General features: G+C 37.2%; 1 protein-coding gene across 7 annotated transcripts in view; it reads right to left on the bottom strand.

Annotated features, from left to right (window-relative positions):
- DENND4A (DENN domain containing 4A) overlaps positions 1 to 26,843 on the bottom strand; it is a 162,441-nt gene that overhangs the window by 72,815 nt on the left and 62,783 nt on the right. For all 7 annotated transcript variants that reach the window (XM_075535898.1, XM_075535895.1, XM_075535900.1 and 4 more), the window contains 8 exons: positions 20,396 to 20,465; positions 16,715 to 16,884; positions 13,552 to 13,793; positions 9,460 to 9,526; positions 7,496 to 7,554; positions 4,983 to 5,127; positions 4,532 to 4,707; positions 2,432 to 2,532 (listed from right to left, as the gene is read on the bottom strand). In XM_075535898.1, the coding sequence (XP_075392013.1) occupies positions 2,432 to 2,532; positions 4,532 to 4,707; positions 4,983 to 5,127; positions 7,496 to 7,554; positions 9,460 to 9,526; positions 13,552 to 13,793; positions 16,715 to 16,884; positions 20,396 to 20,465 (1,030 nt within the window). The remainder of the gene's footprint in view (positions 1 to 2,431; positions 2,533 to 4,531; positions 4,708 to 4,982; positions 5,128 to 7,495; positions 7,555 to 9,459; positions 9,527 to 13,551; positions 13,794 to 16,714; positions 16,885 to 20,395; positions 20,466 to 26,843) is intronic.

Below are 26,843 nucleotides of genomic sequence, written 5' to 3'. Positions count from 1 at the left end.
CAATAAAGACTGAAGACCAGATGAGTTGTGGGATGACTTCGAATTATCATACACGAAGAAAGCACAAGATTAAAGAAAGAAAGAAAGAAAAGACCAAAGTAGGTCCCAGAAGAGACTCTGAATCTTGCTCTAGAACATAGAAAAATGTTCTAGAACAATGGAAAAATGCTGAAGATGTGAGAAGACAAAATGTTATAATGAAATGTACAGTCTTGGAACTAGAAAACCCAAATGGAATATGCTCATCATATATCAAGCTCAAAGAAATAAAGAAAAAATTCAGTTGATTTGGAATATGGAAGGACTTTAGAGACAAAATATTGAATAATGCAGGAACTATCAAAAGATTGAAGGAATAGCGTCACTTTGCCAAGAATTGGTCAACAGACAGCCATTTCAAGAGGCAGCCTGTGATCAAGCACAGATGATAGTGAAGAAGGAAGTCAAAGTTGTACTGAAGGCACTAGTGAAAAACAAGGCTCCAGGAAATGACTGATACCTATTGAGATGTTTCAACAAACTGAGACAGCACTAGAAATATTCACTAAAACCAAGTGAAAAAAAACAACAACCCACTGTCATGGAGTTGATTACAACTCAGAGAGCTCTACAGTACAAAGCAGAACTGCCCATTGGGTTTCTGAGGCTGTAAACCTTTCAGGGAATAGAAAGCCTTATCCTTCTACCACGTATTCCCAGTGGAAAAGGTGATTGCTAACCTTGCACTCATTAGTCTATGCCAAGAAATTTGTAACATAGCTCCATGGCTACCTGACTGGAAGATATCCATATCTGTGCTCACTCCAAAGAAAGGTGAACTAACTAGGATGTGGAAACTATTGACCACCACTAATATCACATGCAATTAAAATTGTGCTAAAGATAATTTGATAATAATGCGGTAGTACACGGACTGGGAGCTGCCAGAAACTGAAGCTAGATTTAGAGGGGACATGGAACAAAGGACATCACGACTGACATCAAACGAATTCTGACTGAAAGCAGAGAAGACCAGAAAGACATTCATTTACATTTTATTCACTATGCAAAGGCACTCAACTGCGAGAACTATGATGAACTCTGGTTAACATTGAGAAGAAAGATTTCCACAGCACTTCACTGGGCTCATGTAGAACCTGTAGAGCAAAGGTTCTCAACCTGTGGGTTGAGGCCCCTTTGGGGGGTCAAACGACCCTTTCACAGGGGCTGCCCGATTCATAACAGCAGCAAAATCACAGTTATGAAGTAGCAACAAAAATCATTTTATAGTTGGGGTCACCACAACATGAAGAACTGTATTAAATGGCTGTGGCATTAGGAAGGTTGAGAACCACTGCTGTAGAGAGTGAAGAGGCAGTCATTCACACAAAGTGGAGACAGCTGGTTTAAATTCAGGGAAGGTGTGTACTTATTCAAACTTTCTGCTGATAAATAATCTGAGAAACTGGATTATATGAAGAAAAGCATGGCATCAGGATTGGAGGAAGGCTCCTAAACAGGCTGTGATATTCAGATGACACAACCTTGCTTTCTGAAAGCAAAGAGAACTTGAAGACCTTGAAAATAAAAACAAAAAATTGTAGCCTTCAGTACTGATTGCAACTTAACACAGAGAAAACAAAAACCCTCACAAATGGACCACAAGACAGCATCATAATAAATATTGGCCAGGATTTCTTTTTCCTTGGAGCCACAACCAAAACTCATGGAAGCAGCAGGCAAGAAATGAAACAACATATTGCATTGGGGAAATGTGCTGTAAAATCTTCCTAAAATGTTAAAGAGCAAGATGTTGCTTTGATGGTTAAGATGAGCGTAACTCAAGCCTTGACATCCTAACTGCCTCATATGCGTGTGAAATAAGGAAAGCTATTGAAGGATGGGCTGGTGAAGAACGAACAGCAGCCAGAATGCTCCCTCATGTGAAGCTGGAGAACCGTCACCTCACATACACTGGACATGTTATCAGAAGGGAACGGTTCCTAGAGAAGGATATCATGCTTGGCAAAGTCACCAAAAATGAGCAAGACCCTCCATACGACGGACTGATCGTGGCTGCAATAATGGTTTGGACATAAGAACAACTGTGAGCTTGGCACAGCACCGGGAACTGTTTAATTCTGTTATCTACATGTGCGGGGACTGCCTGCACGGCACCTAGCAACAAGAGCAAGGCTAAAGGAAGGAACCACACTGACATGCTTTACTATGTGAAGAGAGAATGGTTCAGTGAGAATGTGGCAGTTGTAGACTGGTTGTATGAATCTCTGTTTAGTGTCTAGTAAACTTTGCCCTAATGGTCACTTCCCTTTAAGGTCGTAAACCACTTTCCTTCAGATACAATAAACACTGTCCTTTTACAAGTAAGGCAGAGTAATTGGAATCCCTTTCTCAGATTAAATTACTTCCTTTAATTAAAGTCTCAACTTACATTTTGCCAACTGCTGGTGCAAATTATTCAGTGTGTTCATGAGATTTTTACATGGCTTCTTTGGGAGTATTTTCCAGGCTACATTTTTCTTATCTCCAGTTCTGAGATTAAATGATAACATTAATATATTTGTTAGCTGGATTTTTTTGATAAAATCATATACCTGTTACATATAAAAAAAGGAAAAAGAGAACTCATTGCACAAAGAACATTTTAGTTAGGAGAAAAATAGCAAATTGAGATGTTGAATATTTAAACACTGATTTACATGATGACAGACCCTTGTATTAACTATAGCTCACAGTTTTGTGATTATGTTGGTACTGAATCTATTTTTTTTTTGCACTGGAATCAAGTTAGTCACCACAAAGCTTAATGTGGTACATATTACTCTTAAACCTTACTTAACAGCATTTAAATAGACAAGATCCATAGCCAATTCACTGCCACCTTCCTTAGAGGATAAAATAGAACTATTCCTTAGGATTTCCCAAACTGTACATGTTTATAGGAGCAATCTCATCTTTTTCTCATCCATAGGCTAGAGGTCTTGAATTAACTAGCTTGCTGTCAGGAAGCCAACGCTTAATCCACTGTGCCACCAGGTATCCTTGAAATGTGTTTACCCTACTGCCATGGAGTGGATGCCGATTCATAGCGACTCTGAGACATAGTAGAAATGCCCCTTTGTGTCCCTTCTAAAGGCTGTAAATCTTTAGGGGAGCAGAAAGCCTCATCCTTTCCCTTCAGAGCACCTGGAGTATTTGAATCCATTTGCCACGAGGACTGTTTCCAAAAACACAAAACAAAACAAAAACAAACTCACTGCTATTGAGTAGACTCTGACCCTATAGGATAGGGTAAAACAGCCCCTGTGGAATTTCCAAGACAGCAATTCTTTACCAGAATAGAAAACCTCATCTTTCTTCCAGGAATACTGATAAGTACAAGTGATTCACACTTTAACTTTGGCTCTTTAACTCATTAGTGATTAAAGCAGAAGGAAAAACGAGTAAGTAGGAAGGCGAGAAAATATTAATTTATTACAAAAACAGTGTGTTTACTTACTACTTTTAATTTTAATTTTGAAAACTATCAACTGCAAAGACAAAGATATTACATTAATATTTAAAGAATAATAAAAAATTTTAAAGAATAATATATTCCTGGAAAATAATTAACTGTTGCTGGTAAAGAATCTTTGACTTTAAATATACCATATGAAAAATGATTTCTATATACAAAAGCCAAAGAGCTTTCAAAAAGTTAGTGGAAAAAGCTTTTTTTTTACATCAAATCTTCTTTATAATAGAAGACTGATTCTTTTGCTAAACTTTTCTAATGGCTTAGGCACTTTAGGTTTTGACATATGAAAAAATTGAGTCGTTTGAAACTATGATAGTTTTGAGATTTACTAATAAACTAAACTGAAGTTAAATATGTCCTATGATGACTTACATCACCCCCCCCCCCCGGAATACTTAAGTATAATTAAATTGACAATAAGGAATGTTTAAAGAAAAACACAAGGGAAACTGAGTTATAAAGGAAAATATAAAGCCAATAACCACAACTTAGACACTGTTCCAATATACAGAAAACATAAAATTCTTGTATTTCTAGAGTATCAGATGGTAAAAATATAACAGAAAAGTTGCTAACATTTTAACATGTATACATTAATTTCTCTATGAAATATTAGTATAATAGCATTACACAAGACTAAAAATAGTATTGTAGAATTAATTAATAGTATTTTAATCAGTGATTTTACCTATAATCATCTGATTAAAGAGAAATAAGTATTTTTCTACTTTGAATTTGTTTCCTTTCTGCTAAATTTTTAAGTAGAAGACTAAAATGTTTCTTAAATATTTGAAGAGCTAAGAATTAAGTTTATTATTTCCACTAAAGCTTTCCTCAGGATTCTAAATATAACAGTTGAGGCACAGTAAGAGATTAAAAGATGGTAATAACTACAAATGCAAAGAAAATGTATCTCAAAATAATTCTAAAGGAATATTCATAAAAATATGCATTTATATACATATATAAGGTGGTTGACAATTATTAGGCATGGTATTACTAAAAGGTACTTACTGAGAAATGGTGTTGGTATCTAGGTCAACACAACTCACATCTGGTGGAGGATCATAGAGATCAAAGTATCTTGAATCAATCCCTACGATGAATGGACATGGTGCACTCAAGACATCTGCTAGAGCCAATGGGCAGAGAGGCACATATGGGCATGGCCAGTGAAAAGGGAAAATCATCTTGGATAAACAAAAGACAGGAGAATATTTAGCTTTTTTAATATGCGTAAGTATATTAAACTATAAACACACAAAATTCTCTTTTAACTGCTTACACCTAAAGCTTGATAATAAATTAAAGTACTATAACTAGAGTTAGGAAATTAAAATTGCTTCCACAATAGAAAAATTCATTACTCTCTGAATTTTAGATGAGCTTTAAAATGACATTATGTTATATGATTATATTAGGTTTAAAAATAAACTGATTACCAATGAGAAGGTATGATACTCACAGACACTAATGCTTCTGTCACACTAGTAAGCACAGAAGGCCGTAAGGAATGGATGAGAATTTTATGTTCTGTTACAGCAAACACCAGTAAGGTCACGGCATTTTCAGGGCCTAAATTCTGAAGTAGTGTTGAAAACTTGCCACCACTGTCAATTTAAGCAAAATAAACGTATTGACTATATGATGTAAAGAATAAAGGCCAAAATATCTAAAATAATTAAAAGGTAAATTATTGGGGTTTAATTTATACTTAAATATTAAACATTAAATATGACTGCTGATTAAGGTAGCACAGCATGAAAACAAGGTAATTTTGTGAGGTTCAAAATAATTTGATACTTCTGCATTATATCCAATAAGGCAAATGAAAAGTAATCAGGTTTACTACATATAAAGAGATCTGCAATGCAGATATTGCTCAAACAAAAAATTCAATTAATGAAAAAGATGCTTTGGCTGAATGCTAAGGATACTTGTAAATCATTTCATGGAAATTTTTTTAACAAGGCTCATTCTTGCCTTTAATTATCAGAAAAACTACATGATTTTCAGGCCTACCTCCTTTAAGATAAATGCACATAGTAACATTTGGATTATTAACATAGTTTACTATTGAACTGGAAACAACAGGTATCTTCCACTTTTCCAGTCTCTTTTACCAGCCCCTTCACTTTCATGACAGACCTAGATGAGTATCTAGTTTCACAAACCAAAATCAATCCAAATAAGAGTTTCACTTTTATGAAAAAAGACAAAAAGCAAAACTGACGTTCAATATTTGTTTTACAAGCAAGCTGTTCAAGAGGCAGCCTGTCTCCTAAGCAGTGACAGTAGCGTCTCCAGGTTCCTTCCCCAGGAATGACACCGTGCATCCTTTATTTCTGCTTGATTCAGGCTGTGGGCATTCATCCTATCATTCTTGCTTTTACTGTATGTTTGTGTTAGTTGAGGTTTTATGTGTTCTTTGGTAAATGATTTGTAGGGTCTGTGAATGGTAAAAAAAATATGTCTACATATTTTAATGTCAATTGCTTCTTACTTTGACACAATTTCAGCTTATGAGCCATTTCAAAGGAATGTTCTATTTTTGGATGGTAGGGATCTGTAGTAACGGACCATCAAGAGTTCAAAACAATGAGATAGATAACCAAAGCAAATTAATAACCAAAGCAGTAGAATTACATCTTGTATATGGCAACATAATATTAGTTGGAAAAAGTAATTAATTTAGCAAGCCAACTAGTATTTTGCCTATATAATACTCAATACAAATTTTACTGATTTTTAAAAAATATGGCAGAGCTAATAACAAAATCTCTTGGAGAAATAACATATGTACACACATAACATGTCTTTTCATAAGCAGTAATATTCAGATTAGCCCAAAAGTAGAGATAACCTAAATGTTCATCAACTGGTAAATGTAGTCTAACCACATAATAAAATATTATCTGGTAATAAAAAAGAATAAAGTATTGACATGCTACAACATGGATGAACCTTGAAAACATGCTAACTGAAAGAAGGCACACACAAAGCCCACATTGTATGATTCCATTTATATGAAGTGTCTAGAAGAGTTAATCTACAGAGACAGAAAATAGATTAGTGGTTGTCCAGGGCTGAGGGCAGGTGGGAGGAATTGGGGAGGAACTGGTAACCGGTAGGAGTTTCTTTTTGGGGCGATGACAATGCTCCAAAATGGAGTGTGGTGAGAGTTACAACTCAGAATAAGCTGAACACCAAGGACTTGTACACTTTCAGTGGGTGAATTGCATGCTTGGTGAATTTTTATCTCAATAAAGCTGTCTCCCTGCCTCCCCCGTCCTCCAGATATTTTGGATCATTGATCTTTAATATATAGTCTCAGTATTTCTAGTTTATTTTGGGTCTTAACAAAGGTTAAGAAAACAATGGTCACTCGGCACCAAGGCCTGCTGATGAAATAATTTGCAATTCTTACAAAACTCATGTCAAAGAAGGCAGATGATCTCCCTTAGAAATGTACTACATAATAATTTATTTACATGGTAACTATTTTTCTGCTAGAAAAATGATATAGTTAACTGAATGTCAATAAAATATGCCATTAAAAAGTCATGTTTCATAACTTAATTTTTATATGTTGTTTTAATTCTGTAATTTGTTAGTCATAATTACTGTTCTTTTGGGGTCACTTTTTAAAATTAACTGCAGTGTAGTGTAATGTTCTCCAGAGGATAATTAAAGCTAAAAATAATTGTTTTCATAATCTACTCATGTGTGCATTTATATAATAGTACTGAAGATAATAACCAGATAGAAAAACACCAAAAAATACTACAAAGGTTTCTTTTTTAATTATTAAAGTCTCTAACCTAAATATCAGGTAAATGGAATTTAGCTAAGAGAAAAAGGTAAATGCTAAATATTTGCAACAATATTTGAAATTTATCTGGGAGATGAGAAAATATGTGACTGTCATTTGGATCTCACGCTAGGAATTGGAGAAACTTAAATAGAGGTTGTACTTGCCTTAGTGGAAGAGGTGAAGAAACAGGCTGACTGAGTATCAGATTATCATGTGGTGACAACTGGAAGAATGAAAATAAGCATTTGAACTTTACTTTCTTTTTTAAAACCTTTTTTATTGAGAATTAAAGAAATATCACATCATTCCATAGTTCAATCGCATCAAGCAGTGCCGTACAATCGCAACCACAATCAGTCTGAAAGCATTATTTTCCTCCTTGAACTCTTTAACATCAGCTCCCTGTGCCCACCAGAAACCCTTACTGAACGTGCTGTTCCTAGAGGGTCATCAATCCTCAGTTTGATATACTGAAAACCAGGAAAACGTAACAAAAATTGAAGAGGGTGGCCCCCAGTGACATACTGCATCTGAAATAAACCCCACTTGAACAAACAAATAGGATATAAGTACAGACACCGTTGAAACTAGATCAGGCCTCATGTGCGTCAGAGGGGAGTCAACTGACAAGGCTTTAACCATTCAAGTCAGGTTTATCCCTTTGATCTTCTTTAAAAAATCATTTTATTAGGGGCTCATACAACTCTTATCACAATCATACAGACATCAGTTGTGTAAAGCACATCTGTACATTCATTGCCCTCATCATTCTCAAAACATTTGCTCTCCACTTAAGCCCCTGGCATCACTCCCTTTTCCCCCCTCCTCCCAGCTCCCCCTCCCTCAGGAACCCTTGATAGTTTATAATTTCTTATAATAAATTTATTAATAATTTATAAATTATTACATCATATCTCACACGGTCTGACGTCTCCCTTGTTTTAACAGAAGATTTGGGAATGAGAAGGGTCCCTGCCAAGTTTGTGTCTCGGGTTCTGACTGACCATGAAAATGAGCTTCGAGGGAAAACATGCTGTGCTTTGAGGGAACCTCTCTGAAGCAACCCAGATGATTTTTCCAAGGTCATTACTGGTGACAAGAACAAGGTACTATTCTTACAACCCTGAAACCAAGCATCATTCAAAGCCAGTAGAAAATGTCCAAAAAAAAAAAAAAGCTCATCAAGTGAAATCAAACATCAAGATGATGCATGCTCATTTGTTTTTTTGATGTGAGGGCAGGGACGGTGTACTTAGGGTTCGTTCCGCCAGGTCAGACTGTTAATTAAACTTTCTATTTAGAGGTTCTGAAAAGATTGCAAAATAGTATTGACCAAAAAAAAGCCTGATTTGTGGCAGACAGGGTTTTGCCACCACAATAATACACCTGCTCAAGCAGCTACTTCAGTGTGCCAGATTTTGCCTCTCTTGTGCCACACACCTTAGTCACCTGACCCCACTCCCTGCGGCTTCTTTTTGTTTCGAGGGACATGAAGGGACAGCAATTTGGCGACACAGAATAAGTGAAGAAATAAATGAGCAAGGTGCTTTCAGCTATCCAAACAGATAAGTTTGAAAAATGTTTCCAAGAATGGGATAGCAGATTTAACAAATGTTTTTAAGTATATTGGAGAGCACTTTGAAGATGATATGGTTGTTTTATTAAAAAAATTAAATATATAGTTTTAAAAAAATTCCAGGTTTTTTTGGAGTACCCCTAGTGCATATTCTGGTTTAAATGATTCCATAAAGAAGACATGATGGTGAGTCAATATGTAGGCTGGTTCTAAAGCTCATCACATTTGATATTTTCCAGATATTATATCTGAATATTAAAACATTATTATTCTTATATTCAATTGGGGACAAGGGTGAACTAACGTATGTTTTAAAGTTTTCCTATCATTTAACAATATATGTAAATATACAGCTTTTCCTTGTATCTATTTCCAGACATTTAACTGATTGTTAAAAGCACAATCTTCCAAATACTTCAAACAAATATAGGGAAAGAAATCCAGTTCTTCTTAGATCTTATTAATTTCTTTTCTCACTTGGAATTATTGTCCTTGTGTTCATTTTGACAGTCAGGAATCATTCAGTGAGCCCTCCTAGCAAGAAAGCCTTACCTGAACTAAAATCCGTGGTCTCTGCGGAGATGGGAAAGGGACTTTGTGCATAAAATGAGAAATGTGCCTTGAGAAGAAAAGCAAAAGCAACCGATCAACAAGTCAGCAAACAACAGAAAAAGCACTTGTCCTTTTAAATTGGTTGTGCCTGTAACCTTTTCCATTCACAGCTGTTCACACATGTTGTATCATCAGCATCTCAAAGGCTGTTTAACCATTTACTCTCCTAAGTAGATACTATTTATCAGAGATATATACATTACTAAGGAATCTAGTGTTCATATAGATACTTGTTAGTTAATCGCTCATCTTTGGAAGTGAAATACCATTTAGAATGCTCCAGAAGAATGAAAGTGCTAAATTTATCCTAAAAGATGAATAATCTATTTGCTACCAACAGTAGGCAAACAAATTCTATTATTGATTTTATACATCCACCCCACTCCCCAAGAAGATGGATGAAAAGACTGATGGGTTGTATTTTGAATCTTATGGAATAATACAAAGGCACTTAGAGAGAAAAGGGAAAAAACTGTTTTTCAGAATGAGCTATTTTACTTGTTTGTTTTTCTATTAGGCGTTATTTTAAAATAATCCTGTTTTTAGACCTGAGATAATTTCAACTAGCTATAAAACACTAAGGAGTCCTATTGGCTGAGTGGTTAAAAGTGCTCGGCGGCTAACTGAAAGGTCAGCATTTTGAACACACCACCAACTCCATGGGAGCGAGAGATGGCAGTAGTCTGCCTCAGTAAAGATTGACAGCTTTGGAAATCCTATGGGGGTAGTCCACTACATCCTAGAGGGTGACTGAAGTTGAATACATTCCATGACACTGGGTTTTAGTATAGCATAATAGAAGGGAGAGTTATTAATTTTATAAACTTGCACAGACTGCTTACTACGTAGAAGACTCTATCCCAGACACGACAGTCAATGTTACAGGCATAAAATTACCAATTCCTACCATCAAGGTACCAACAATCTAAAAATAAGAGGACCAAGTGTCAAGGAAACAATGTCTGAATTATCTGACAAATTAGAATAAGTAAAATGTGACCCACAGATTTCTAAAGATCTCTGTGATCTACCTGGGAAGTATATGTAACCAAGACCATTTTGACAATAATATTAAGGTATTATTTGCTTTTTTCATTGTAGGCAATGGGCAGTGAAGGTACAAAAGCACTGTGGGTGAAGCTACTCTCATTTAAACATGAACTAAGGTAAAGGCACCACATTATACTAATCACTGTTTCCTTTATTAAAATACACACACAGTAAAATAAGGTATTCCACTTAAGAATTTCTTTAGGAACTGAAATACTAAGTTGGACTTAGGCTGTGAAACCCTAGTGTGAGAAGCTATCCCAAGGTTGTGGTTTTGGTAATCATTGGACTTGGGCTCAAATGTCATGCTTTACGTGTACCCAATAATGGACAATTAAAGACCATCACATACTTGCTAACTTCACACTCTTTGCTTTTTATGATATGTCTTAGTTCAGAAGGCATTCTTCATTAGTGAATGAACATTATTGAAAAATTTGCCCTATCCCCAACCTTCAGTTTGCATAGTGTCCAGTAACTTAAGTTTTTAATCTGTACAAGTCAACAATCCATGTAAGTCTAAAAAGCTGTCCTGTACATGTATACTTTCCTTTTCTCAACAGTATTTTAAATTCTTTCTCATTGGCTAAATTAATGATATTATTAATAGAAAATCCATATGCCCCATAGGGATTATTTATAGTATTCCTCAATAAAAGGATAATGATATCTCTAAAGTGGACCATATAATATCTACCATAGACTAATCTACTGTATATAAATAGATTTTGAGCTTTACTTAATCATAAGCCCCAGTGTAAGAGCAATTAGATCTTATGGCATGGCCCTACTCAATATGTTCCAGCAAAATGTGGCCGAGAAATCAGATGGTGCCCAGCTAACTATCAGCAAGAATGGCATCTGGGGCCTTAAAGCCTTGCATTAAAACAAGCAGCCCTTTAAGTGAGGTGACAGCTAAGGCCACAGGAAGAAAGTAGCACACTAGCCTGTGTGTAAAAGGTTTCAAAACAATAAAAGCCAAGACTAGAGCTTAAATTCTGAGCACTTGGTTTGCAAAAAGCTATGGGCGATAGTGAAAGCCCAAATCCATTTGCAGTGTCCCCATGTGGATTAAGCCTTCAAGGGAACCCTTCTGACCATTGACCAGGGGTGTGAACAACCTTGCTATCAGAGTGCATTGAGAGGTGGATTAATGCAGATTGCAGTTACATTAAAATCTAACACCTATCATTGTTCTCCCTTTTTCCCCATTTGAAATTTATTTTAGTTTTTATTATTTTCTGCTTTCTTCTACACTGAGGTATTTCAATGTTTTATTTTGCTATTGTTATTAGTTTTTTTCATATGACTATATGAAACCCAGGATAAGTAAATATATAGAGACATAGTTTATTCGGGTTATGGTAGATGAGCTAATAATAAGGAATACAAGAATTAATAAAATGTTCTAGAATTGATTGTGGTAATAACTGTATACCTCTCTTAAAGACATTTAAATTGAATTAAATTAAGCCATTGAATTATATGTTAATTATGTTAATAAAATGATGAAATTATAAAATGGAATGCCTTTAATTTTATAAGTTCATTATAATGTCTTTAATGAGCTTGTTGACAGTGTATGTTGTCAATAATTGTATTAGATTTTCAAGCAAAAATTAGGATTTTTCCAACAAGAGTCTTGACAGTTTCCTAAGACTTGAAAACTTATCTAGTGATATTAAGAAATATATTAAGTTAATAATGAAATGTTAGGAAGATAATGCTTAGCTTAGCAAACCAGCATTTTCCAAAAGACCAATGCATAATGCACAAGCAAAAGTTCCACTGAAAGAACAAGATAGATCTATGAATTTTAATGTAACAAAGAAAAAGTTCACTGTGTAAGATTCAGATTCCATGCGGAAAAGAGTATAAATAACAACCACTTTTTGAATTTTGGTGTAGTGTCCAAAAAACCTAATTTTGAAAAGGCTATTCAAATGTTCATTTTTCTACATATTTCTCTGTATAAGGCCAGAGTTTCTTCATAGAGGCCAACCGAAACAATAGACTGCAACAGATTCATTACTTAACTGGCTACAATTAATTCAGACATTAAGAGATTTGCACAAATGTAAAACACCAAATTGGTAAATATTTTTTGCTTTAGAAAACAGTTATTTTTCAAAAAATATACTTATGTTAACATAGTGGGTTTTCTTAAATGAATGCACATTTGAAAAGCTTCTCAGTTTTAATTTCTTTTAAACAATAAACATTGACATAAAAAGATTTTGGAGGAATCTTAAGTATAAAAGGGTCCGGAGACCAAAAAGAACCCCCAACAAATTAAGAACTGTTGTGTTAGAATATTAAGAAGATAACAGAAAAGGGCAAGACAAAATTCAAATAATATTGTACCCTGATAATATCATGGTCCAACAGTCATTAGAATCAGAGAATTCTGTCTGAGGAAACAAAAGAGCTAAAGTGGTGGATAACATAAATAATAGTAAAACAGACAACTGAGATATTTAAATTTCATTTGCACCAGCTTCTAGTGAATAAAACATCAACTTCAGTGATCCTAAATTAAATCAGTAAGATTTTAAAAAGCAAATAGAAGTATTCTTCCAAACTCTCCTTTAAACTCATGATATATAGAGGCAGTAAGAACATTTTTACAAGTTCCATAATGAACACAAATAAACAATTTATATAAAATTACAATATTTCTCTAGATCAGAATCTTTAAAACTTGACAAGATCATGAAAAATGAAGCTGTTAACTATAAAAATACAAGGAAGGTCCAGAAAGTTTGTGGAAATATTCCATCATGTTTCAATTCCATTTTCCATGAACTTTTTGAAGCTATCTCATATAAAGGAAACATATAATAATTGAAATAATCAAATTCTTTAAAACAATAGACATTGAGAAATCCAGTTTCCACATAAAATTTAGTCAGGTAATAGTAACAATATATCACATACTGAAAAGATCTGTCAAATTTTGAGCCAAGATGAGTTCTAACTTACTTTTCAATTGGAAGGGCATGTGGTCCAGAGATGGAGTATCGATACAGAAAAGTCAGAAACTTCCTGAATGCATCAAAAAATGGCCAGTGAGAAAGGAGACAAATGCATTTGTTAGTGTACATTGTTTTGGAAGTATCAGACTTTCCATCTACTGATGGTGTTAATCCCAAAAGAAGTCTCTGCTTTTCTGCAAGATTCTCCTCAGAATATGGTTCATAAAACTGAATAGCAGCACCATAGACCTACAAAACAAATAATATATTTAATGAAATACATATCACAGTATGTCATCAGTTAAATATTTAATGGATAGCTACTAGGAATAGGCAATATGTTGGGTATGAGGAAAACAGTGGTGAAGAGAAATAATTTTTGCTTTCTTGAAGTATAAGAAGATTTACATAGAATTATTCTTGTCTCTTTTTTAATCAATAAATCATTTTATTGGGGCTCTTTCAGCTCTTATAACAATCCATACATCAATTGCATCAAGTTCATTTGTAAACATGTTGTTATCACAATTGCATCAAGTTCATTTGTAAACATGTTGTTATCACCACTTTCAAAACATTTTTTTCTACTTAAGACCTTGGTATTAACTCCTCTTTTTTTCCCTCCCTCCCCCACCGACCCACCTTCACGGACCCCTGATAAATTATAAATTATTATTATTTTCATTTCTTACACTGTCCACTGTCTCCCTTTGCCAACATTTCTGGTGTTCATCTCCCTTGGGGGTGAGTCTTAAGATATAGTTATTTTAATCAGTGAACAAGTATAAATGGGCTCAACTTAACCACTTATTTTTTCCTACTGTTCCTTATAGTTTATGAGGGGGTACCACCCCCAAAATGGAACCCCCCCTCAAAGCTATGTATTTAATTTTTTTTTTACAATTTATTAGGGACTCATACAACTCTTATCACAATCCATACATATACATACATCAATTGTATAAAGCACATCCATACATTCCCTGCCCCAATCATTCTCAAGGCATTTGCTCTCCACTTAAGCCCTTTGCATCAGGTCCTCTTTTTTTTCCCCCCTCCCTCCCCGCTCCCCTGTCCCTCATGTGCCCTTGGTAATTTATACATTGTTATTTTGTCATATCTTGCCCTATCCGGAGTCTCCCTTCGCACCCCCCCCTCCTTCTCTGCCGTCCCTCTCCCAGGGAGGAGGTCACATGTGGATCCTTGTAATCAGTTCCCCCTTTCCAACCCACTCACCCTCCACTCTCCCAGCATCGCCCCTCACACCCTTGGTCCTGAAGGTATCATCCACCCTGGATTCCCTGTGCCTCCAGCCCCCTCATATGTACCAGTATACAACCTCTGGCCTATCCAGCCCTGCAAGGTAGAATTCGGATCATGGTAGTTGGGGGGAGGAAGCATCCAGGATCTGGGAGAAAGCTGTGTTTTTCATCGGTACTACCTCGCACCCTGATTGACCCATCTCCTCTCCTAAACCCCTCTGAGGGAATCTCCTTTGGCCGACACTTGGGCCTTGGGTCTCCACTCTGCACTTCCCCCTTCATTCAATATGGTATATATACATATATATACATATAGACACATATATCTTTTTTTTTTTTGCATGATGCCTTATAACTGGTCCCTTTGGCACCTCGTGATCGCACTGGCTGGTGTGCTTCTTCCATGTGGGCTTTTTTGCTTCTGAGCTAGATGGCTGCTTGTTCACCTTCAAGCCTTTAAGACCCCAGACACTATCTCTTTTGATAGCCGGGCACCATCAGCTTTCTTCCCCACATTTGCTTATGCACCCATTTGTCTTCAGCGATCCTATCATGGAGGTGTGCAGTCAATGATACGATTTTTTGTTCTTTGATGCCTGATAACCGATCCCTTTGGGACCACTCGATTACACAGGCTGGTGTGTTCTTCCATGTGGACTTTGTTGATCACCTTCAAAGTACTTTCTATTACACTCATCAAATCTCCAATTCCATTCTTGGAAACATTTTTCAAACTTATCTGTTCGGATGGCTGACAGCACCTCCATTGCACTTCTTCTATGTCATCAAATTTCTGTCCTTTCATGTCCCTCTTCATTCATGGGAACCAAAAAGAAGTCACAGGGAGTGAAGTCAGGTGATTAAGGTGCATGCAGCAAAAGAGGCATGCTGTGTTTTGGCAAAAACTGGTGCACTTAGAAGGCTGCATGAGCAGATGCATTGTTGTGGTGGCAAAACCATTCCCCGTCTGCCAAAAATCAGGCACACTGTTACACAATCTTTTCAGAAGCTCTAAATAGAAAGCTTGATGAACAGTCTGACCTGGTGAAAAGAACACTGGCCCTACCCTTACATCAAAAAACCCCCCAAATGAGCATGCATTTTGACCCTTAATTTCACTTGATGAGCTTTTTTGAGGTGAGGTGTTAAATGGCTTGAGTGATGTTTGGTTTTGGGGTTGCAAGAATAGCACCTTGTCTTGTCACCAGTAATGACCTTGGAAAAAAATGTCTGGTTGCTTCAGAGCTGTTCTTTCAAAGCACAGCATGTTTCCACTCGAAGCTCTTTTTCCTGGTCAGTCAGAACCCGAGGCACAAGTTTCCCAGCAACCGTTCTCATTCCCAAATCTTCTGTTAAAAATCACGGAACCAAGATAGTCCAGGTAACTTCCCAATCTCTTCACTGGTCTGTCTTTGGACTTCAAGCACACATTTTGTTAACTGTTTCGCCCATTCAGGAAGTTGACTGACATCAGAATGAGGTTTGTCATCCATGGACAAATCTGCCTTATAAAATGAGAAAACCACTCTCACACTGAGTTTTTCCCACAGCGCTGTCCTTATAAACTGTATTTGACATCACAACAGTTTCTGAAGCATTTTTCCCAAGCAGGAAACAAAATTTCAGTCGCACAATGTTCCCTTAAATTGGCCATCACAAAAAATGAGGTTTGAGCGAAATTGCTTTTATGAAAAAAATTCGCTGTGGCTAGAGAGAACCTCCCCAGGCAACGCCACTGAGTATACAGTATCTCAGAGCAAGTTGCTGATGCTTACCTACAAAGAAAAATGCATAGACAAAATCTCTGCCTACTGGAGCTCTGTTCCGTTTTTTTGGGGTATCTCCTCTTATAGAACTTTAAAATATGTAAGAAATTTGTACATGTCAATTGCTTAAACAATATAGTACCTTTTCAGCTGAAGCTCCAGTCAAAACAAAGGTAGAAAACACAGGGAGAGGGTATTTGCTATTGGGTGGCCAACATTCAATAGTTGCTCCCATTGGTAAACAAAAGAGCGGCACAGATTCTGGTAGTGAGAATGACTCATAATCTTCTTGAGGATATCTGCATATTAATCCTATAAAACAACCGTAAATATTAGGTCATTACTTCATAAATTCAGCTGCTTATATTTGAATTATGATAAAATGTTCTATTATTTAACACATTTGAAAAGCTAAAACATTGCATATATTCATCAAATAATTCTGCGTGAGCAAATAGTGTAACTTTTAATATTAAACTGCTTAATTTAAATCAAGTTTCATTTAAAAAGGCTAGTTAGGCACACAAACAAAAATAATCCTATAAAAATAATCTTATCTATTAGGGGAAGGTGGGGAGAGGGGAAGGGGGAATCGATCACAAGGATCAACATATAACCCCCTCCCAGGGGGATGAACAATGGAAAAGTGGGTGAAGGGAGACAGAGGATGATGTAAGATATTAAAATTATAATCTATAACTTATCAAGGGTTTATGAGGGAGGGCGAGTGGGGGAGGGGGGAAATGAGGAGCTGATAATCAAGGGCTCAAGTAGAAAGAAAATGCTTTGAAAATTATGATGGCAGCATATGTGCAAATGTGCTTTACACAATGGATAAATGTACGGATTGTATATAGAATGTATGGATGTAAGAGCCCCCAATAAAAGTATTTAATAAAAAAATAAATAATAATTTATAATCTGTCAAGGGGTCACACAGGTGGGGTGCGGGGGGAGGAGGAAAAAGAAGAGCTGATACCAAGGGCTCAATAGAAAGTAATTGGCAGAAGAAAAAAAAGAAAAGAAAGTAATTGTCTAGAAAAGAATGATGTCACCATATGTACAAATATGCCTGATATAATAGATGTATGGATTGTAATAAGCATTATAAGAGCCCTCAATAACATGATTGAGGTAGTTAGTTTATTGTGCCAACCTGGCCCATAAACACATGTGGGGTTAAATTGAAAGGTGGAGGCACAAATGGCTCAGTGAGCCTTGCCTTTCAAGTTCTTGGGTCTCTGGCTTTCTGATGGTCAGACCGGGGTGCAGCTTGCCTTAGCCAGTTCCCTTCTTCAACTAACAAGGCTCACGTCCTGCGAGACATCCCTGAGAAGCCACATAGACCTACCCTGATGCAACCCTGGGTGCTGGAGCACCTGTGTGGAGAGCCTTGCCTGCACTGGGTTGCTTACACATTCCCTGACTCGGCTTTCCTCCTGCAGTCGGCGTCATTGTGTCTGTTTTGTGAGATGGAGGAGGTCTTTGTGGATGGGCTAATGTTGGACTGTGGGCTTGGGCAGCACCAGGTTGGGATGTTTTCTTGATGCTCACTTAACCTTTATACAAAGCTCTTTCTTATAATAGAGTTTCTGTGGATTTGTTTCTCAAAAGTACCAGACATTGTGTTAACAATGATAAAAAAATAAGTAATAAAAAATACACACACATACAAACCTAAAAATTCAGTGTGGTCACTTTAATCTAAATCATATGAATATACTGTTTTAGAATTTTTCAGCTCTCCATAACCTTTACTAGATTTTAGACATTAAAATAGACATTGCAAAGAAGTATATGTGTAACATCTACTACAAATACAAGAAAGTTAATTATAAATATAGTCACATATTTACAATGTTTTCAGAATATTTAATATTATCAACTCAGAATATTATCTACTAAATAACTAGATTATATGAAGACATGAATTTCAAGTGGCTATTAATAATAATTTATTATTAAAACATTTTTCGAGTGTTCTTTGATTTCATGTTAGGTGGACTAAAGCCAGAATCCACTCAATGGCAACCAACTAGTCTTTAGAATAGACTGGTAATTGCTCCAATCATCTTCTAATAATACATCCTAAACACAAAGTCTTTTGTGGGACTAGAAATAGAAAAAAGACTTCCTGACCTTGACACTCTAAAGCAGTGGTCCTCAACCTTCCCAATGCCATGACCCTTTAAAACAGTTCCTCATATTGTGGTGATCCCCAACCATAAAATTATTTTCATTGCTACTTCATAACTGTAATTTTGCTACTGTTATGAATTGTAATGTAAATATCTGATATGCAGGATGTATTTTCATTGTTACAAATTAAACCTAATTAAAGCATAGTGATTAATCACAAAAACTATGTAATTATTATGTATTGTGAAATATTTATTTCTAATGACAAATTAATGAAATTTTGTCTTGAAACATGGTGTAGCATGGGTAACAGTCTTCACATTGGGTACTCATATGTGGGCGGACCCACCTGGAGAGGGACAGAGGAGCGGTGTCTCAGTTCCTAAGGCCATCGGAAATACATGTTTTCCAATGGTCATAGGCGAACCCTGTGACAGGGTTGCTCGACCTCCAAAGGGGTCGCAACCCACAGGTTGAGAACTGCTGCTCTAAAGTTATGTAGAAGTTATCACTGCACATAAAAACAAAAGGTTGGTCTTGCCACGAATCAATGTTTAACTTTGCACAAATCACATACCTTTAGGACTCTAGTTTCTCATTTATAAAATTGGCCAAGATAAACTAAGGTCCAAGGTAGCTGTAAAATTCTCTAGCCAGCCAAAAAACACAAACCAAACCCAGTGCCACCTAGTGGACTCTAACTCTAGTGGCGGTACAAGACACAGAGGCACTGCCCAAGGGCTTTGCTTTCCAAGGCTGTAGAGCGCTACAGGTGCACAGAGGCTTGTCTTTCTCCCACAGAGCAGCTGGTGCTTTCCAAGTGCTGACGTAACTCACTGTGTTACCCGGACTCCCCCAACCCCCCGGCAGCCAAAGGCCCCACAAAAATCTACACCCTCTAATAATGAAATAGTAAACAGTAAAACCATCCAGTATAGACACTGTGATAAATTGTGGGTCCTTACAAATCTAAAATAGAAGCAATTTTAAGAGTCTAGAACACTATTTTAAAACTGTATTTATGTTAATAGGGAAACTCTGAAACGCGGATGCAAAGGCTGTGTAAGTTGAATATAATCAATGCCACTGAATTGTATGTGCAGAAACTGCTGAGCTGGTGTAGCCTGTGCAGATTCTCAACATCAAAAATAAAATAAATCATATTAAAAATACATGCATTAAAAAACCTGAATCTGTATCTGCTCTCATTGTAAATAAGATCAATACATTTGATATTCTGAGATATCTAAAACTTGAGTATTTTCTACTAAGCAACATAAAATCACAAATTAATTTCTATTTCACACCATTATGAAACATAACAACATTAGAACTATAGATTTGACTGAATTTAATATAAGTATTAAAGAAATGCTAACTAAAAGAAAAAATAAATACTTATTTTCCTCTCTACAGATTGAAACACTCCAATGATAATTGGCATTTATATATATAATAAATTTAAACCTAATGCTTAACCTTTCTTTTAAAATTAATCTTCCAATAAACATGCTATAAATATACATATGAAGGCAAAAGTGAGAATAAAGAAATTTGGATGGTTTCTAGTATGTTATAACACTAACACATCATAAAATTAGCTTTCCCTCCTTCTTTTACCTTTTTCGACCATATGATACACTTATATCTTTAGGTTTTCATGAAAAATTATAATATAACTTACCAGCTTTATAAGATATAGTGTTAGTCTTTGCCACCGATTTTTTATAGCATAAGTACACCGCTGATCCCCACTGAAAATTTAAAAAGAAAACAATTTACTTTTAAAAGGCAGTAAGTTGAGAAAAGAAAACCTCTTTTATCTCCCCAGTATGTCCTGTATTCTCTCTGTTAGTTATTTTCAGTTGATTACTTTGTAACCTTTTACTGGAGTCATTGCCCATTTTTAGAAGTACAATTTCACATTGCTGTTTTCCCTACAATAACAATATTGTGAGGAAAACTTGACCCTCTAAAACAAAATTCATGAACAACAATTTACATTTTATACTGCATTCAATCTTTGGGTAGGAATGCCAAACTATAGGGTTATTTAATAAATACTCTTTATGTTTATGGTTTTATTTTATTTTGTTTGAACTTCACCTCTTCTAAGAGATTGCCAGATTTTTCTGCAGCCCTTTTTACCAAAATCATTTAAAGATTTGTTAAAATTTGATATAAGCATTATCTTATTCTCTTCTGAATCTATTTTAAGCCACACTTTAATTTCCATAGCTCCTTAAAAGAACTCAACAACTCCCATGATCTAACAGTCAAATCTGGTGTCATCTCAAGACTATTTCACATCTCCGTAGATTGCAGTATCACCGGCTACTACCTTCCCGAGCCACTTTCCTTACTTGTTGTTGAGGCATCAGACTCTCCAGCTTCCTGACCACCATTTGGCCACTCCTCCATCTCACCGTGTGTTATCCTCCCCATTAAATGTGAACTCTACTTTCTCTAAATGATCCCACACATGTAGTCTGATGGTTTTAAAGAACAGCTACTTACTGAGGAGTTGCACTTCTATGTCTAATGTACCCCATTCTCTACATGACAGTAACACAAGTCTTGTTACTTTCCAGTTTGTTCTTCCCCCAGTGCTTCTCATCCCAGAAAATGGCCCACTACTTACTCAGCCCCAAAGCTGGAGCTACTCTTTTCTGGCTTTCATGCACCAGAGCCAGTTCATCTGCAAATCCAGTCAACTCTACCCTCAAAATCTGCCTTGAATCTCATCACTTTACACCACCTTTAAGACTACTACTCGTGATCAAGGAATCACCATTGTAGTTTTTACCACTGCTGTAGTACCCTAAGGAACCTCTTAGCTTCTGGTCCCGTCTATTTTTCACAGCCTAAGTAAGCCTTTTACATGAAAATCAGAACATGTCACATGGTACTCAAAACTCTAAAATGAGTTTAAGCATAAAACCCCAACTCCTTACTCTGGGCCACAGAGTCCTATGTGACCAGGTTCCTTCAACCTGTCCCCTTCTACCGCTATCCCCTTCCTCCAATTTGTGCTAACATTACTGGTTATTTGAGTAAAGATATGTATACAATTATGAGCATCAGAAGCAGAAGTGTAAAGGTCCTAACATAGGTGTGTAATTAACAGGTTTGAGAAAAAGCATATAGCACACCGACTACCCAATTAAAAATTATAACCTACTTACCAAGACTTGCAATTTCATTTTATCCTACTTGGTTTTCTTTTTTACCATGGCATGTATCACATTCTAACACATTTCATTATTTATTTAATATTTGTTACTTAGCATCTATTACACACCTAAAACAGTGCTTAGTATACTACAGGTGCTCAGTAAAGTCTGCTGTATAAGTGAACCGCAGCGTAGTTCCTGAAAGAGGAAGGGCAAGTGGCAAGGTGCTGATACAGAGTACACTTAGTGTGTCCAAAAAGCTAAAAGGAGGCATTATAAGCAGAGAGAATGTACAAAGGCTACAAAGGGGTCATATATCATGTAGAGCAGAGGTGTTCAAACTTTTTAAACAGAGGGCCAGTTCACTGTCCCTCCGACCTGTTGGAGGGCCGGATTATAGTTTTTAAAAAAAACTATGAACAAATTCATATGTACACTGCACATATCTTATTTTGAAGTAAAAATACAAATGGGGCAAAAACACCCGGTGGGCCAGATAAATGTCCTCAGAGAAGCGCATGTGGCCTGTGGGCCACAGTTTGAGGACTCCTGATGTAGAGTTTTTTTAGGGTACTTTAAAGACTTCAATTTTCATTTGGAGAGAAACAAAATCAACGGCGGGCTTTGAGCAGACAAGTGACATGATCTGACTTTAAGGGGACTGACAGTTGTGTTGAGAAGTGAGAGAGCAAGGAGAAAAGTTTGTACACTACTAAAGAAGCCCATCATCAGGAATGACGAAGAGTAAGATTCTGTACATGTTCTGAAAACAGATGACACGATTCACTATTTGACTGGACATGGTATATAAGAGTGTCAAAGATGACTATAAGGTTTAAACTTAATTGAGATGAGGAACAGGAACAAAGCAGGTTTTAGAGTAAATATAAGGAGGTTCAGTTTGAGATATTGTGTTAGTCTGGGTAGACTATAGAAACAAATCTCTAGGGAGGCTCATATGTGTATAAGAGAATTTTATTTTATTTATTTATTTTCTATAATCATCTTATTAGGGGCTCATACAACTCTTTTCACAATCCGCACAAACATCATTTGTGTCCAGCACATTCGTACGCATGTTGCCATCATCAATCTCAAAGCACCTGGTTTTTACTTAAGCCCTTGGTATCAGCTCTTTATTTTTCCCCTCCCTCCCTGTTAACCCCCTCCTTACACCATCCGACGTCTCCCTCACTCAGTTCTCTGCTGTCAGTTCTCCAGGGAGGAGGTTATATGTAGATCTTATTATCTGTTCCCCCTTTCTCCCTCACCCTCCCTCCACCCTCCCGATATCGCCACTCTCACTACTGATCCTGAGGGGTTCATCTGTCCTGGATTCCCTGTATTTCCAGTTCCTATCTGTGCCAGTATATATGCTCCGGTCCAGCTGGATATGTAAGGTAGAATTGGGATTGTGATAGTTGGGGAAGGAAGCATTCAAGAACTAGAGGAAAATTGTATGTTTCATCGTTGGTACACTGCACTCTGACTGGCTTGCCACCTCTCCACAGCCCTTCTGCAAGGGATGTCCAATTTCCCCCAGATGGGCCCTGGGTCCCCACTCTGCACCTCCCCCACCCATTCACAATGCTATGATTATTTTTTTTTGTCTTTGATATCTGGTACCTGACCCCTTCGACGTCTTGTCATCTCATAGGCTGGTGTGCATTTTCCATGTGGGCTTTGTTTCTCAGTTAGATGACCCCTTGTTTGTCTTCCAGCCTATGGGACCCCAGATTCTATATATTTTATCAACTGGGCACCATCAGCTTTCTTCACCGCATTTGCCTATGCACCTGCTTTGTCTTCAGCGTTCATGTCGGGGTAGACTGATGTGCTTCTTCCATGTGGGCTTTGTTGTTTCTTAGCTAGATGGCCACCTGATTGTCTTCAAGCCTTTAAGACCCCTGATGCTATATCATTTCATAGCCGGGCACCATCAACTTTGGCTTATGCACCCACTTTGTCCTCAATGATTCAGTTGGGACAGGCTGGTTTGCTTCTTCCATGTGGGTTTTGTTGTCTCTCAGCTAGATGGCTCTTGTGTATCTTCAGGTCTTTTAAGACTTCAGGTGCTATATCTTTTGAAAGCTGGGCACCATCAGATTTCTTCACCACATTTGCTTGTGTACCCATTGTCATCGGCAATCATGCCTGGCAGGTGAGCATCTGACTGCCGAATTGTTAGAACAAAGTGTTCTTGTGTTGAGGGAGTACTTGAGCAGGGGCCCACTCTCCATCTGTTTCCTTAATACTAAACCTATAAATATATGTACATAGATCTATTTCCCCCTTGTCACATATATATTTATATCTTTATATGACTGTATTTAAATCTATATGACTACTCTTTGCCTCCTAGTTATTTCTTCTGTTTCTTTGTACTTTCCTCTTGTCCCACTATCATGTTAGGCCTTCATTTGGGTTTTAGGGATCCCTCTTGATTACATTGCCCTTAATAAAACCTTGCCAGACCTACCACACCCTTCTTAACATTGTTTTTGGGTCCCTTGTTGTTCCCTTGTCCCTGGGCTTGCTAACACCCTCTTCCTTTCCCCCGCCTCCCCTACCCCCATATCCCCCTGAAACTGTCATTCCGTTGTTCTCTCTTCTGGCTTGTTTATTCCACCTCTCTCTTTCAGATAGACATGCTATGTACTATCACAAGACTGAGTACCACGAAGCAATAACAGAAAGTAAGCAATAGCTACAACAACACACACATGCATACACACATAAACGTATGAATAGTTCAGGGTCTGTTTGTTTTCCTTCACAGGTGCTTTCCAGTGAAGTCTCATGGGGTGTCATGCACCACCTCTATCCCTGGGGACTTCATTGCTCTGCTGCATGCCCGCAGAGGCTGGCTTCGGTGTGGTGAGCTCATGGTGGGCACAATTTCCACTGTGTGTCTCTAGTGTTGTCCCCAATGGTGCTATGAGTCAATGGTCAATGAGGAACGCTGTGTCCCATGGTGGGGCCGGCCCTGTGGTCATCTCTGTGCATTGCTGTTCTGAGCAGGAACATTTTCCTCAGGGCTTGGTGAGCCAGGATGTGCATCACTTTTTTCTTTTTTTTTTTTACCCCTATGCCCCCTCGTTGGCTCCTGTGTGCTCTGACCAGTCTCTCTTCCCCTCTTCTTGAGCTGTAACGTCAGTGCTGTCCTCTGAAATGAATTCTTCTTGGGGGGAGGGTGGTGCTGCCCACTTAATTGGTAATGGGGCCGGCCCCTCAGGCCTCTCTATCAGTTCCCTGCTTCATGTCAGTGTGTTGCGTTCTTGTCTTGGAGCTCCGGGTTGAAGTATTGTTTAAGAGAGAGTTTTATATATAGGGTAATTGTACATTAAGAAAGGATCCCAACCCAGTCCAGTCAAAGCCCATAAGCCCAATATTAGCCCATATGTCCGATAACAATCTATAAACTCCTCTTCAAACTCATGAAACACATGCAATGATGCTGAGAACAAGATGATCACAGGCCAGTGGGTAGAAAGTCTTTGGATCTCTATGTGGCTTCTCCTGCTCCAGAGGTCTGGTTGCATCAGGGTAGGTCCATGTGGCTTCTCCAGCTCAGGGCACTAGCATAGTTCCATGTATCTTCTCAGCTGCACCGACTCCCAGGAAGTGAAGAGACAGAGAGAATCTCCTGCCTCCAGGAAGGAATTTCTAGAATTCCCAGGAGTAGGCCATGCCCACACAGAGGCCTCATTGGCTATGACCTGATTGACAGACTAGACTCCATCCCTTCACTCATAATCTCTCAAATTGACAAACAATTATTTAACTACCACAGACAATAAACTCTGTCACCTCCCATATGTCAAGTCAGCAGCAATCAAGAGACATACTATTTCAAACTACATGACCCTTTAAAAATATAATAGAAATTTAAATCACAATAAGTTTCTGGTTTTTGACTTAAGTATCAGAAAGTCTTCAAAAATAGCTTCCAAATCAAATTAAAAGCATACCAATATTAAAAAATACCAAATTAAAAAATACCAATATTGAAATATCTCTTATTAAAGTAATACATCTAATAGAACACATTATGTTTAGACAACTGGAAATATTTGACCAATAAGCAAACAAGAAAACCTCTACCTTTTATTTTTCAAGTGGAGCCCTCATGGTATAGCAGTTATGTGTTGTGCTGTAAGCTACATGGTCAGCAGATCAAAACCACCAGCAGTTCCTCAGGAGAAAGACTGGGCTCTCTGCTCCCGTCAACGGTTACAGTCTCAGAAACCCATGGGGGATCACTATGAGTCAGCATTGACTCAATGGCAGTGGGTTTGGAGTTTGGGTTAAGCAAGATTTAATATACTAATCTTCTGGGGACACATTCTTTCAAAAAGTTATATGTACATGTAAAAATCAAGTAGGTAATATGAATGCTGAAAAACTGAGTTTTATCAGGTAGGTGTGAATTTTGTAAATAAATGATCTTCCACCTCTCAATAAGTGAAATTCATAACCAATAAAGCAATAGCAAGACTTCAATAATAACCTTTGGGGGAAAAAAGGGATACCTGACAATTTGGATGTGGTAGAAATGAAAAACAATATTCTATAAAAAGAAACACAGATGTTTCTGGGTGGTACAAATGGTAAGTGCTTGACCACTAACTATAAAGTGAGCTTTTCAAACCCACCTACAAATGCCTTTACAAAAAAGGTCTATTTGCTTCCAAGAAGTTACAACCTTGAAAGTCCTGTGGTGTACACTTCTACTGTGCCACTCAGGGGCTGTGAAGAATTGGAAATCTACTTGATAGCAATGGTTTGATTTGTTTTGTTTGTAGTGACACAGTAAAAAAAAAAAAAAGATGGGTCTGGTGGAGAAGAGTCATAGAGTGCAAGGGTCAAAGTGCAAGAGTGCTTTCCAAAAGTTTCCATACATAAGGTTCAGCGAGAAAAAAGGAGGAAGGGTTATTGTTTTAAAATAACTTGAAACAT

Source organism: Tenrec ecaudatus, chromosome 17 (assembly GCF_050624435.1).
Source record: "Tenrec ecaudatus isolate mTenEca1 chromosome 17, mTenEca1.hap1, whole genome shotgun sequence".
NCBI classification, from domain to species: domain Eukaryota; kingdom Metazoa; phylum Chordata; class Mammalia; order Afrosoricida; family Tenrecidae; genus Tenrec; species Tenrec ecaudatus.
This window is presented reverse-complemented; position numbering and strand designations above follow the sequence as displayed.